The 15,483-nt window shown below is 40.1% G+C and overlaps 1 protein-coding gene across 1 annotated transcript in view; it reads left to right on the plus strand.

Moving 5' to 3' along the window:
* The window catches only part of SLC35F1 (solute carrier family 35 member F1), a 374,430-nt gene extending 360,103 nt beyond the window's left edge, over nt 1-14,327 (plus strand). The window contains exon 8 of the mRNA XM_023650977.2: nt 10,741-14,327. Within this exon, the coding sequence (XP_023506745.1) occupies nt 10,741-10,965 (225 nt within the window). The 3' untranslated portion in view covers nt 10,966-14,327. The remainder of the gene's footprint in view (nt 1-10,740) is intronic.
* Nucleotides 14,328-15,483: the final 1,156 nt, after the last annotated feature.

Here is a 15,483-nt window from a genome sequence, read left to right on the forward strand (position 1 = left end):
CTGTCTCCCTGGCTTGTACACAACCACCTTCTCACTATGTCTTCACGTGGCCTTTCCTCTGTGTGTATATGTGGCGTTAGGGGGAGGTGGAAGAAAGAGCTCTCTGGTGTCTCTTCTTCTAAGGATACTAATCTACCTTTATGGCCTAATTTAACCTTAATTAATTCCATAGAGGACCATCTCTAAATATAGACACATTGGAGATCACAGCTTCAACATACAAACTTGATGAGAGGCACAGTTTAGAGCAGAGCACCCAGGATAATCTATCATCTCAAAATCCTTAATCACATTTACAAAGACCTTTTTCCAAATAGGGTAACTAACATTCACAGCTTCTAGAGATGAGGAATTGGATGTATTTGGGGGGAGCACTTTCAGCCTACCACACTGAGGGAGCAAAATGAATTGCTAAACTTAAATAGACTCATGGATGCTCAAACATAATTTGTGCCAATGGGGAGTAGTTGCTCAAAATTAATAAACAAGGTGAGGCAGGATAGGAATTGATGAGCATTCTTTTGACTTATGTAATTATGCTTCATGGTAAGAAAACAACATAAATAAGTCCAAACACCAAACCTATAAACCGGGGGTTTATTATTTGCATTGACAAAAAAGCCTTCCACTCCAGATGGGTTGTTGCTCCCTTCTTTTAAGTTGCAATTCTGTAAATGCATTTGTAGTTCAACTTAATTCAGGCTGAACTTTTCAGAAAGAGCTATTGAGGAGAGTTTCTATATCTATCTTCGCTTTAGCATTTACACTTTGTGATATAAAGATAACGATAGCTGACATTCATGGAAATTTACTATGTGCCAAACACTGCACCAAAAGGTAGATATATATATAATTTAATGCTCACAACAGGCTCATATGTCAGGTAGCGTTATTATCCTTAGTTAACTGATGAGTGAGCAGAGGCATGGAGAAGGAAGGAACTTGTCCAAGACCACAAAACAAGGAAGTAGCAGAGATGCAAACCCCAGCATTCTGACTCTAGAGCTCATCCTGGGAACCACCACTTGGTATTTCCTGGAAAATATCACTAAACCCTCCACTTCTAAAACTTGCCGTGAAGAGAACTTGTTAGGAAAGTTTACATCAGCATTAAGACCTTTAACACTATAACAGATTTTCATGTTAGCAATCGTATCATTCAGGCTTCTCTAGAGAAATAGAACCAATAAGATGTGTGTGTTTGTGTACCTATCTTTATCTTTATCTCTATCTCGGTCTATTTCTATATATAGTCCTATCTATCTATCTATTGTCAAATCTAGAGACAGAGATAGATAGAGAAATTTATTTTAAGAAAGTGGCTCACGCAACTGTAGAGGCTAGCAAGTTTGAAATCTGCAGGGCAGTCTGGCGGGCTGGAGACCCAGGGAGGAGTTGATGTTGCACTTGAGTCCAAAGACAGAATTCTTTCTTCATTGGGGAACCTCAGTCTTTTTCTCTTAAGACCTTCAACTGATTGGATGAGGCCCGTCCACATTATGGAGGGTAACCTGCTTTACTCAAAGTCTACTGATTTAAATGTTAATCTCTTCTAAAAATTACATTCATAGCAACATCTGCACTGGTGTTCGACTAAATATCTAGGTACTATGGCCTAGCCAAGTTGACACATAAAATTAACTATCTCATGTCTATGTCTTGTCAACTTACCACCTATATACACATCTCCTTAAATCATACTTATTCTCATAATAAAGACAATAACTAGGTCATACTTGTGCCTAACATGATACAACTATCCTGCACATGACCGAAAACACAGTAACCTTTTTCCCAGGAGAGGATGCAAGCATCTTGGGAGATATTCACTCCTTTCATTGATATCCTGTCACTTAAATACTATGATGTAAAGTTAAGAATACTTAAATCCTATGATGTAAAGTCACTACATCTTTTATGGTAGGGGATAAGAGAAGGGAGAAGACAAAGATATTTTACATACACACAAACATATTCATAACAAAATAAAGAGTAAATAGTCATGACAATTACAGTCCTCATTTCTGTAACTGGTCATGTTATTGTAGCTGGTACTTATAACTACTTTCTTCCACTACTCATTCTGTATTCCATTGGTCTGCAGCTATTACCTCAGCTGATCATGGTTCTTTACCTGGTAGGGCCACCCAACCTTCATTCCTAAAGAGTCTGGGCCATTACTAGTCCTTCCTGGATTGAGTTGTTGAAGTTTTCTGTTAGCTTTAATCAAAGGGCATGGTAATGCTAAGCGATACCTAAGGGATCCTTGTATTCCAGACTCTTCCTTACCTCCATCGTGAAGTAGCAGCCCAATTTCCCCTTGTAACCAGGATCAGTCACCTCAGCCAGCACAGTGACAAAAACTCTCTTCTTTGCCTGTTAATTGAGAAGCATGAAGAGCTCAAAGTGGTTAGGTGGCAGTCTTAATCTTCAGTTCAGTGGAATCATTGTTTTGTCTCCTGGTGGAAACATTCCTCCCTTTGGAACTGAGACTTTTAGATCAGCAGAGCATACAGTTGCAGTGACAAGAAGCAGACATTTTATAGTGGATCACTAGGCAAAATAATGAGTGGTGCCACTCCCATTTCCACCTCTGGATTCCACTGGTCTGTAACAGGTGTTCTTTGAGATGCGTTGAGCTGCAGCATCATCACTTCTATAAACTAAGTATCTTTCACTGGCTTTAAAATTCATCCTTCTGCAAAGTCACTCCAACCCAGTGTGCACCTCTGTGTTGTGTGGAGGGAAAAGAGATGTCTTGTGATGCAGGAGTCCAAACATGGGAGTAAGGGCTGCTGCTCAATGTACCTCACACACAAACGTAATCCCTTTTTGACTAGTAATAATAAGAATGATGCACAAGAAGATGACATAAATGAGCCATCGAACAGCCTTTGTTGTAGCTGAGCCTATGATTAAACACTCCCACAGAGTAGGCCTCTTTGGTTCCACTGCTGGCTTGGCTATTATGGTCTTCTCTTGCTGGGCCTCAGAGAATAGAAATCTTCGTGAATGAGGACTTCTATCAGTTCATCAAACCAAGTGAAAATGTCTGTTAGTCATATAAAAGATAATGGCAGAAATCCACTTTTAGCTCCCTATTGCGGTACTCATGTGTGAAATTACCCGCAGGGGAAGATACTTGCCCGTAAAAGAAACTTTATTGGCCTTACATGTGATTGGTTGTACAAATTATACTGCCAAATGAATTATTTTGCAAACCAAACAGAAGGCCTCATAAACCCAGCTTGATTGCAGTGGGGGCCACAGCCTTGCCCTGGGACAGTGTCAGGCCACAGAGAGGCAAGGGCACTGGTTGCTGCTTCTCTCTTTAACAACATGATATTTGGAGGATAAATCCTAGGAGTGCCTCAGTTTTCTGCTTTGAATGGAGAGATCATTTGGTATTTTGACTGAGGCACTCATTGATTTTTTTTCTGTCTTGATCACATTAGCATCAAATTGAGATTATTTCATCTCCTAACTGGAGAAAGAATGGGGAGAGAGGGTGGAGGTCAGTATTCTTGGTCTTTAAAGATAACCAATTTTGGTCTTTGTTGGTAGACCGTGTGCCATGCCCACATTTGGTATTTTCCGTGGTAGGACTTAGAAGAAGAAATATTGCAATACTTAACCAGCGGGACTTAGCGCGTTTTTTTTCTTAAGGAAAAAAGGAATGAGGAAAAAAGAGGAAGAGGAGAAATAAGAGGAGGCAAGAGTAGGAGAGAGAATGATAATGAGGCCGTTCCAAAGAATTTGAAAAAGCTCCGGCCTCTCCAGGCAATTTATCTCCAGTTCGGTAAACTCAGAAGTCGAACTTTTGCATTTTAAATACTCTTAATAATAATAAAAATGATATTGTTAGTTTAGTGCAGAGCCAAAATTAGGAGGCCAAGCATCAACTTGTTTATGTTGGCATTTCTGTGGAGCCAGGTCCGTCTAGTTTCCTTGCCCTGAATAGCAATTGGCTCAGACCTAGCAGCAACAGGTCAGGACCAAGCAGAGCCTTTTGTCACAGGGTCCCACTCAGGCCACGGCTCATCGTCTGCCCAGCAGTGACCAGCTTCCTCTGGTTCTGCTCCCCACCATTCCACTCCAAGGCTCAAGGTGTGGTCCACACCCCTCTGAGACACACGCGGCTCCTGAGAGATGTGTTGTCGTTGGTGAGCTGTCCTCTCCTTCCCACCTTTAAGACACTCAACAGATTAACCATTGCCCAAAGGGTCCATCCTTCAATCCACATATCAGTTGGGTACTCAAGAGACCCTGGGCTCCCCTTTTAGTTATGAGATCCAATTTTATCAGCCTTGGGTTTAAAAATTCCACGATAGCAGCATTATATTTAATTGTGATCACTCTTTTAATTGGCATTTTGCTTTACTTAGTCACTGATGAGTCTTTAAACGACCCTGGGACCTGGGACCTCCAAACTGTGTGATCTGGTTTGGTTTGAAACAGAATTGGGCTTATCCATTCCTTCTTGGGCTACAAATTCTGGTTAGTTGTTCCAGTTGACTTATCTTTATATGTGCATTTTATATCACGGAGTATGGAAGTATCTAGAAATCTTAGTTAGATGTGCCAGGTGACTTATCCTTGCAGGGTACTGGGGACAGTTTTCACAAACTTAACTAAGAGTCTAATTTTTCCCAGGGCTTAGCTTGCTGCTGAAATTGCCAGGCTAATGGAAATAGAAATTCTTCCCAGCAGCTCCTGAACCTCACATTTGCCAGCCTGTGCCATATAACCTTGGGAATGACCAGTCACTGCTCACTGCTAACCCAGGTTGCGTTGACTTCTGAAGCAAGTGCTAAGTTTGCAGATTCCCAGGCTCCTACCTCCTAGATGTTTTCTGCTAATGAGTTAAAAATGTGGCAAGGTTTAGTTACATCTGTTTCTGTTTAAACGAATAAACCTGAATAAGAACTAGAAAGGAAATCCTTATTGTGCCCACATAGCCTTTGTATATGTGAAATATACATCTCAAAAACCATGTCTAAGAACACTTAGAAATACCCTTGAGTTAATTTCTGAGCAACTTCCTTATGCAGTTCAGGAATCGGTGTCAACTCTTACCGTTATCCCATTTCCAAATGGCATGCTTCTTTCAGTGGCAGTCTCACATCCAGTAGAGCCCCCTTGTTTGGGCAAAACAACACTTCTTTTGAAGTGTTGGCAATAATGTCGTCCCTGAGCTGTGGTCCGAGATATTTGGTATTTACTACCTTCTCTCGTCATAGATAGCCTTGGGAACACATGAGTGCTTGAAAACGTTGTCCCTTGCTCACCTGCCACACACGAGAAACCTTTAGGAGTAGTGTTCTTTCAGGCTATTCATCTTCTGTCAAGAAAAGTTCAGAAGGCAGATCCTGTCAGGTCAGCAGTAGTGTCCTACGAGGGGTGTGTGTGTGTGTATGAGTGTGTGTGTGTGTGTATGAGTGTGTGTGCGTGTATGTGTGTGTGTACACAAAAAGAGAGAGACAAAGAGAGAGAGAATACATGCTGGCTTAATTTAGAAAAGAGTTCTTATTTGTTGATTATCCAGCTCTGCAGCCCTCTTTCCTCCTAGCTATTGAGATATTTTCTTTACTTGTATCTTCTTTCTTTCTAATTAGACCTTATTTTCTCCCTCCTTCCAATTGTATTTTCTCTACGCTTCCTCGGCTCTCCAAGTTAGATCTAAATTGGATCCAAACCTAAATCTCTTTGTTTTCCTCAGCTTACTCCAGGAGCTTTACCCAAATCTCATTCCTCTGTACTCCACTTTCCTAAGAAACCTCACCAACTGCTCTTTTCCGGGTCTTTCTTCTACCTCTCACAAGTAACATAGTTTCTTTTTTCCATTAAATCTTTGTTTTTTCTGGAGATAGATAGAACTGCCATACATCTCCCTTTAAGAGCTATAGAATCTTTTAACATTTCATTAATAGGTTCAAGTGGAGTCACTGAGCAAAAATGACCGGAGCCCAACATCAGAAACCTTATAAAAGCTGTATACACAGAGGCATTCACCACAAAAGGCCTCTTTTAAAGTGCACTGTCCAGCAAAGAAGGAAAAACTGGGCCTACCACATAGAGTGGTTGGTGCATGTGTTCAGTAAAAGTAGACCTTTCACCCAGAATCACCTCATGCTCCACCTTACGCCTCTCTGTGCATCGCCCATGTTCTCTTCCACTCACCTCTGCCATCTTGTTAGTCAAGCTAGAAAAAGAAAGCTGCCCTTGAAAATTGCCCTCTTCTTCATCTATTCTAGTTAGTATATTTATAAATGTACTTTGAAATGGTTTCATATTCAGTGGTTTTCTACTTGTATAGGTTAGGCCCACTGAAGTCATTAGTTTATTAAAACTCAACATGTTTAATACCAAAGCTAAAATGAAAATTTGATCTGTCCTCAGTCGACGTACTGAATGTCTCATTAACTAAATGGTAATCATATTGAGACGCCTGCTGGTTAAGAGCTGGATTTTTAATTCCTAGTTGGAGGTTAAAGAGCTTTGTACATCCTTATCATCAGTCTTCCAAGCCACCTCCTTCTGGACAGTGGCTTGTGTCCCAGTCAGATTGCTCTAAGCAACACACAGGCATTCTCCTTATGTACCATGAGAGCTTGACCCTTGTTAGCAAAGAGACCCGTCAAGATGGAAAAAGGCAGCAGCGAAGTAAACAGTGCGTGCAGTGTGGTGGTGTTAATGCAGGGTGCACCCCTTCTCAGCTTCTACAGCTCAGATAAAATGCAGGCAAAAGTGTGTCTGCGGCACAGAACGTACAGCGTCTTCTGAAGGGCTGCTGTGCACCGGGAGGACCACAAAGAACACTTCAGACAGCAGCCCGTGTTCTTAAATTGAGACAGCAAGCCTGTACCTGAAATTTGCCTTATCTGTAACTCGGAGAGGAACTACAGAGTGGTCAAGTGATCAGCAGTCGAGTGATCCAGAACAGTTTCTGTTCTCTTTGCTTAGGGAACTAGAAATGCATATTTCTTTGCAATTAACAAGTGAAGCATCCAGGAATATAAAGAGTTTTTGTTTAATTGATTGGTTTTTTGAATGAATGCTCTACCAGGATAAGTGCAGCCTCCAGAACTGAGGGCCGTCCTCTTAGGTACCCTGATTAGATGATCTTTTTTCCTCTATCAATCTATAGGGAGAAAAAAGATGAAACTTTTTCTTACTTTTTAAAACATCAAATCCTTCTGTAATTATTTCTAACATTCAGTATTTATCCAGATTAATCATAATGCTTGTCTTTCTGCTCCCTTTTTGGGCTTGTGTTAAGTGAAAACTCTCTCCACCATCTATTAATAAAACCTCTTGGGTGACTTCCAAGGTGCCTCTGTCACATAAAATTCCATGATATCTATATTTTGGACAATTTTGGAATGAATTCTGCATGAATTAAGTGGAAATGCATTGGAAATAAAGTCCTTCTAAAGCTGTGTCCAGGAAAATGCTTTGTAGTGGATTTATCATTCAACTTGATGATTCTGTGTCCAAAAAGGGAATGATTCACGTATAATTTCTTACAATGGCAAAGGTGTTAGCTTTACAAAATGAATTTTTTTTTTAAAGTTTTTTTTTTTTTTTTAAAGATTTTATTTTTTTCCTTTTTCTCCCCAAAGCCCCCCGGTACATAGTTGTGTATTCTTTGTCGTGGGTTCCTCTAGTTGTGGCATAGTGGGACGCCGCCTCAGCGTGGTCTGACGAGCAGTGCCATGTCCGCGCCCAGGATTCGAACCGATGAAACACTGGGCCGCCTGCAGCGGAGCGCGCGAACTTAACCACTCGGCCACGGGGCCAGCCCCTACAAAATGAATTTTTAAGATATTTGTCATATCGATCAAGTCAGAATACGGGAGCCAAGATCAGAAAGTGAGGGGAATTCACATCTTTCTCGCTGGATATGCTGTATCAGACCCTTTCCTGTCCCTACCCTATGTTGGTATTTCAATTGCCAAATCCTGTGCCCTCCAAGTTAGTGACACCTCCTGTGCCAATCCCCTGATCGGGATCCCTCAGCCTTCTACCTTCTACCTCAGACTCTTGCCTTCTGCATTGTCCCTCCCAGCTCATTGGCCCATCACTCTCCTCTGACTGACCCCGGGTTTGAAGATGACTTTTGGACTCAGTGATTAAGGGTCAGTGCTGTGACTTCCCTTTCAAGGAGTTTTTGTTTAGCAGTTTAGGTATGAGAAATGACATTGGATTGAGTTTAAAGCTAAAAAATTTGAAATACCCATGGGTACAGGCTGATTTTTTACTGTTTCTTTAGTCTGAAACTTCTCCATAACTAAATTCATTCATTCATTCAAAATAAAAACAAGGAGCAGATAACACTTAGTAGATGCCTATAGGATGCCAGACTTTGCACTTGACCCTGGTCAGAAAGGCACAGTCTCATAGTCAAGGGACTGTGGGAGAAAGGCAATTTAATCAATGATTATATAAAAGCATTATAACACTCTGATCTACATAATCATTGATTATAAGAGAGTGCTATAATAACAATAACAACAAAACAATAGCAACAAGAACAATGAAGCTAATATGAGTTGAATGCTGGCTGCAAGGTAGGCACTAAGAAAAGTACTTTACATGCCTTATCTAATTTAATCTTTGTAGCCACCAATAGAGTAGGTACAATTATTATCCCCATTTTAAGGAATAAGGAAACTTGGACCTGGAAAGGTTAAGAAGCTTATCCAAAATGACAGCTGGAAAGTAGCGGAGCTAGGATTTGAACCCAGTTTGGGCTTGGAATGCAGTTCTAACCTCGAAGCCCCCGTTCGTAATCTCCATGCCTCCATCTGCTGAACAGAGGCAGGCTCACACCCAAGGCTGCGAGGCTCTTCGCTCAAAACTGGAGACAACCAAGTAGAGTTTTAAAAATGAAAGTCACCAACAAAATATTTGCAATGATGGTAATATTAGGAACAAACCCATTTCATTCACCGAAGTTTCAGACAAAGGGTGAAGCTCCTGAATGTCGAATATCAGGAAGCCAGTTTGAGAGTAAATAAGTTTTCTGAGATCATATACAACAGGACTGAGTGAGTGGTCTTCTTTGCCCACCATTTTATTTTACAAACAAATCATGAATCAAAGAATAAAGCGCTTTTATTTTCATTGGGAAAAACTGAACTATTTATTTCAAGTGCATTCAGTGAAGCTGTTAGAAGCTGAGTCTAGTATAAAAATCCACATGAGGAAGTGTTATATGATTTGAATGTGAAGAAGAAAGGAATTGAAGGACAGGGTGAGGAGTGCTCTAGAAAAAAATCAGAAAACAGTCCTTAGTCTGAGTTACCTTGTTGCGAGGGGAGAGAGAAAGAAAAGGAGGAGGGGGGAGAGGGGTGAGGGCGGAAGTGGGGAGGGGGAGGAGACAGAGAAGAAGAAAAAGTCAAACACCACCATAGCAGGGACTTTTAGCCATAGGAATATCTTTCCTATGTCCCACTCTTAAGACTGGCTTTCCTATTATAGCCATCTTTTAACTCTTTATTATAGCCTTGTAACTTACTTCACAGATTCTCTGGATCCTTTTCCTGCTCGCCTTTCTTTCAGCTTCCAATTAACTTTTGTCTTTTTACCAGTTTTTAGTTCTTTTAGAGTATGAGCATAAAAAATAAAATAAAATAGGAAGATCAAATTGATCCTTTTTTTCCCGTGGATGCAAGATGTGGTCAAACTAGGACAAGCTGTTGACTAAAATGAGATCTGGCAATGCCATAAGTCATTGTATTATTTTTGTCTATCTGTACCTCTGTTTTTCCCCAGAGCCTATATTAAGTGCCTGATGGTAAAACCATATGTTTTCATTTCTCTTTCACCAATACAAAGTTCATTGTTTGATATAGAGAAGACATGAAAGAAACTATTCATTGACTGAAGGAATGAAGAAGTAAATGAAACAGCAGAAACACTCATACTGTTATTTCACTCTCCCCCAGTAACTACTCAAGTAACTACTTCCTGTGTAACTACTCAAGAAGGTCCAGAAGTTGTAGTTTTTCAAAAACGTATGTAAATTCTTGGGCACTTGTATAAACCAATATTTTCTTTTTTTCCCACAAAACTCTATGAATTGTCAAGCAAGTAGTTTAGGAAGCAAAATGCTGTGTATACAGCCCTGTTTAGTTTTGTTTTTAGATTAATGGAGCAAGAATGGTATGCTATACTATTTCTTTCCATGCGAAGATAATCTAATATTGCAAAGATAGTTACCAAAGTCAGTAACAGTTTCTACTAGGAAGACAAATAGTGTCTGAATTGGATTAAGGTGAAAGGAGAGTACTCTGATGCAGCTGTTACAGGGCGGGGTTTGGTGTTTATAGCTTCATTACAACCTTAAATGGAATATCTATTTTTCTTCTGGGTCTAATGAAGCCCGGAACAACCAACTGCTCGTTGAGTGATATTGGAGATTCTCTGCTTTGAACTTGATGTATTTTAATTTGTGCCGAGCTCACTCTCCCACATCAGGCACTCAGACTGGTGTTTTAGGGAAAATTAGCTAAGTGTTCCTCTGTGTTTGCCACAGAGTCGAGAAGAAAGATAAGGAGAATCAATAAGACCAAGCCAGTTTAGGAAGAGAAAATTCACTTTCCATCAAGAGCATTGGCCAACTCATCGAGCCGCCTGTTCCAGGAGGAAGCGGCTCGGCTCTCGTCTCTCTGTGCCTCGTTAACGTGTAAGTGGTTCCGCTCCGGCTGCTAACTGACTTGCTGTGGTGTCTTTTAGTTTTCAGGACTTTATCTCCTGTCTTTCTTCACCATCCTCATCGGGCTGGTGCTCTACTCCTCCACCTCCACATACATAGCCCAGGACCCCCGAGTATACAAGCAGTTCCGCAATCCTTCGGGACCTGTTGTGGACTTACCAACCACAGCTCAGGTGGAGCCTTCGGTCACCTACACCAGCCTGGGCCAGGAGACTGAAGAGGAGCCCCATGTTCGTGTGGCCTAGGATGAGGCCCTCCCTGCCCGAGGACCACCCGGTGGCCAAGTGTTCACCCATCATCTCTGTATTGTACATAGAGAAAGGTATTTATTAGGTGCGGTTTACACAGGTGGACTGCAAGGTAGCAAATCTGAAAGCCTGTAAAAGACACGAGGTAAACATCACCCGAGACACAGGCTCTGATCCATCTGGCTTTGGAGCGATGCCTGGCTAGTGTATATTCTGATCACAATCCCCCTGCATTAATTACTGTGAACATTTTTGAATCAAAAGCAAGTATGATTATTATTATTTGTATTATTCTTGTTACTGTTATTACACTGACTTTCAGGAGGATGTTTTATACTCCTGATGGGAACTATTGCCAGACCCACATGTAGTTAACATAGATCCCACTTTTCTATGGCAAGTCACTTTTTAAGAATCATACTTTATTTTTTTGCACAGTCTGTGTGAGTGTTGCACGCCACAGGAGCTCCACCCCTGAGAAGTTTCCTTATCCTATGGACCTGGTGGCTAATGGTTTCCTCTGTTACCTGTTGGATTGCCTGCTCAATAAGTATTTTGTGCTGTGACCCTTGTGGGGAGGGGCAACTGACCAGATAATTCTCTATTCTAGGAATAGATATAAAACAAACATTGTAACCTTTTTATATTCCAATCTCTGATTACTCTATGCCATTGCCTTTCTGTTTTGCCATGTGATTCTGCTAATCAAGTCCCTGTAATAACAGGATAAGGAATGTTCCATTTCTGTGGCTTACGAAAAACCCCAGAAATAATAACATTTGTGTTTAGGGTAATATATATATTTTTAAATCTTTCTGCCCCTCCCTATATCCTCTCTTCAAAAAGTATATTTGATTTTCCTTTTTTCCTTATATTTCTTAGTGATAATGTGGAAATTAATCAAGGCATTGGAAAAAGCCATGGTCCTCTATCCTCTTAATTGTGTGACACCTTTTTTGAAATACACCAGCATGGAAATTAACTTTATTATAGAGTATCATTGGTTGTGTGGCCTCCCAACAAAGTCAAAGTGCTGATGTGGAGCAGTCTCTGACAGTAGCTTGATTGATCTCGCCACTTTGTAGTGGTAAAGACGTTAGCAATAAAAAAGTCTGGCATTTTGGTCATATTTGGCATCCATTTAAGAGCAGAATATATCAACACAATGTTCTTATGGATACACAGAATATTACTGGGTCCTGATAAGGCTTTGAGGGATATGTCACTAGTCTAATTTTATTGCCCTTCAAATTGCCCTTTTTTCAAACACAGAAAATCAAGAAACACCACAGACCACTATGATTTAGAACAGATTCTGTGTGTCAGTACGTGAAATAGTCTTTAAGGTTGACTGGTTCCAATACCATTCAAAAAGATCCTCAATGGAGTTATAGAGTTTGTGAAGGAAAAATAAATGTTTATGAAACTTTGGGCAATTCAAATCAATACATCTTAAGCCAGCAAAGCAAAATACCAGTGGGGTCTCTGTAAAGTTGAACGATAGATTGCAGCTTAGTCAGCATTTATTTTGGGGTGTTTTTTTTTGGTAATCAAGACTGGCCCTGAGCTAACATCTGTTGCCAATCTTCCTCTTTTTGCTTGAGGAAGATTGTCACTGAGCTAACATCTGTGCTAATCTTCCTCCATTTTGTATGTGGGATACTGCCACAGCATGGCTTGATGAACGGTGTGTAGGTCCATGCCTGGGACTTGAACCCATGAACCCGCAAACCCTGGACTGCCAAAGCGGAGCACGCAAACTTAACCACTACGCCACCAGGCCAGCCCATTAGTCAGCATTTTTAAATAGACTGAACAAGGCCTATGTACGGCAGGCAAAAGCACCCCATGCTGTCAGTCAACATCCATGAGGCCCCTCTGCCTGCCTTCCACCCAGGATGGGTATTCCTGCTCTTGGAGATGGGGAAGAAAAATTGTCTTCTCTGATGTGCAGATTTTATGGTCATCTCTATTCAGCCCCCTTAGAAACATGTTTTATTTTCTGTGAAAAAGGGAATCAACATTAAAGCTATATCAAGCCAAAACAATTTTGCCAATGTCTGCTCTCTGCTACCTTTTAAACCAATTAAATACCTTTCTCTGAATATTTTGTCCATTCAGATCTGAAGACCTTTAAAGACTGTGGTTTTATTTTTGTGTTTACATTCCTTTGATTTGCATAATTTGCTTGATTTATTGCATTTTTAGTATTTATTTTAAGCCAAATGTTTTAGTCTTTTTTATTCATTTTTATGACACTAATTTGTAGATGCTTAGTAAAGTCTTATGAGAAATAAGCGGATGAAAGTATCTCCAAGTTGACTCAGTGGACTAGGAATTTTTTTTAAATTTCAATTTCAAAAAGCTTCACAATCAGATGACTAACAGTTGCCATCTGAATTATTTTATAAGATATTTTAATTGACTCCATTGTATGGAAACCAAGTGTGAATGTTAAGGTGAATTCACTATCTACCCTTTGTCATCCAATATCGTTGTACACAAGACATTCATCTCACCGGGTACCTTACTGTATTGGTTCATCTCCATTTAGAAAGGCTGATAATATATTGAATTGTCCGAGATCAGGAATTTCAGTTTGACCCTTTGGAAAAAAGAAAATAGCAAAGAACAAACTCTTTTTTCTGTGTAAAAACATTGATCCTTTGGGAGTGGGGTGGGAAATGGGAGTAGGACAACATTAACTCTAGCTGTTTTAGTTTCTGAAATTTCATAACCCCAGTAGACACCAGCAAAAATGTCAGCTTTTCAATCCGAGAACACTCTCTCCTCCACCGATGAGACTAGCAATTTGTATAGAATTTGATTGGCTCAGCAAACCACAGCTCTTCTAAACCCCAGCGAGAGAGAAGGGGTGCTTCCCACTTCCACAATGAGAACTTGTACTGGGGCCAGAGCTTGCCTTGGTCATACCTTTCCACAGCTCCAAACTCTGAAATACACAACCAGGTAGACCAAGCAATAGAAAAATTTGCACCACTGTGTCCCATGAAAATGTTTCAATGTTTAGTTTAGAGATTGCTAACTTGTGCTATTAACCTTTGACAAGCGTGTAGTATTGTTTGTTTTGGGTTTGTTTTTGATTTATAACCATTTAGTAGTCCCCAGCTAGCTACCAGTATGGATTTTACCCCATGGGTAGGATTCCATTGTTGAACCACGTAACAAAGCACACTAATCCAGACACTGCAAATGGAAAATATGAACCAAAAAGGAAATTTACACTGATAAGTTGAACAAACTCTCCATTTTTGATATTTGCATGCTCCCCTATGGACTGGCTGTGGCAATGTAATGCCTGTATAATGTTTTCAAATAAAAATAAATGCTTTATGAAAGCACCGAGTTCTTGGTTTTCTTCAGTGTTTGTCTGCACTATGACAACCGTGGAAGCAACTCTCGTGGGATGCTAGAAATAGCAACAAAAGCAGATAGCAGGGTACATGTCAAAATAAAAATCAGAACTAAAATATTTCCAAATTAGGAAGGGCACAGTGGGTCTCAGAGCTGTAGCTTCAGAAAGCCAAACTGAACACGTTTATAATTTGCAACACTAATTGTTTACCTGACTACTTAAGAAGGCCCTGGGGCTACAACCTTCAAGCCCACATTTAAAACCCGTGCAGGACAATATAAATTTACCCCCGAGAAACAGTTTCTCATAAAGAAGAGAGTTCTGTGTATGCTGCTCTTGGCACAATGCCAGACTTAAAGGATGAGAATTCTTCCAGAGCACATTTTATAAAGCAGGACTATTGATGTTTCTGCCCAGAACTTACACAGTATCTTATCAGCATCCCTCCGCCACTAACTACAGTCACCCGGCAACCCTTAAGTACTTAGAGATGATTGTATATGAATTCACATGTTCTTGACATTTGTGTTCACAGTCAGACCTCAAAAATTAAGTGAGCTGAAAAGACTGTGTGAGCGAGTTACATACTTAAAACATTTTTAAAAGAAAAATTTTCATTTTTCAGGAAAAAAGTAACAGTGCCAACTGATCCTGTATAACATGTTCTTAAGTTGAGACCCATCATGATCTGCTTTTATAAATAGTTAGAACAGTATGTACTTATAAATAATTTGCTTGAAAAATGCGACTCGCAGTTTAAAAAAAGATTTATCCTTGAAAAATGTAATCTTTCTCCAAAGTCTTGTTTATTTGTTTTTAGTAAGCTCTTTGATGAAAGTTGAAATACAGTTGAACCCAGCCTATGTCCAAATGTCCAACAATCCTGAATTATTGGGATCCAAAGAGTATACACAAGATATGCATACATTATGTTTAATCTCGTCTCCCCAATGAGTTATAATTTTCTAAGAGAAAGAACTGGATTTCCTAAATGCTGGGAAGTTCTTGCAAAGATAAGATAAGGCAGTGCTTGAATGATTTTTGTGCCAAATAGCATGAAAGAAAAAGAAACAAGTAAAGTTCAGCAGGAGAGCCGTAATTTATTATGTTGTCTTGATAAGTCCACAGAAAAACGATTG

This window comes from Equus caballus, chromosome 10, assembly GCF_041296265.1.
Source record: "Equus caballus isolate H_3958 breed thoroughbred chromosome 10, TB-T2T, whole genome shotgun sequence".
In the NCBI taxonomy this organism is placed as follows: domain Eukaryota; kingdom Metazoa; phylum Chordata; class Mammalia; order Perissodactyla; family Equidae; genus Equus; species Equus caballus.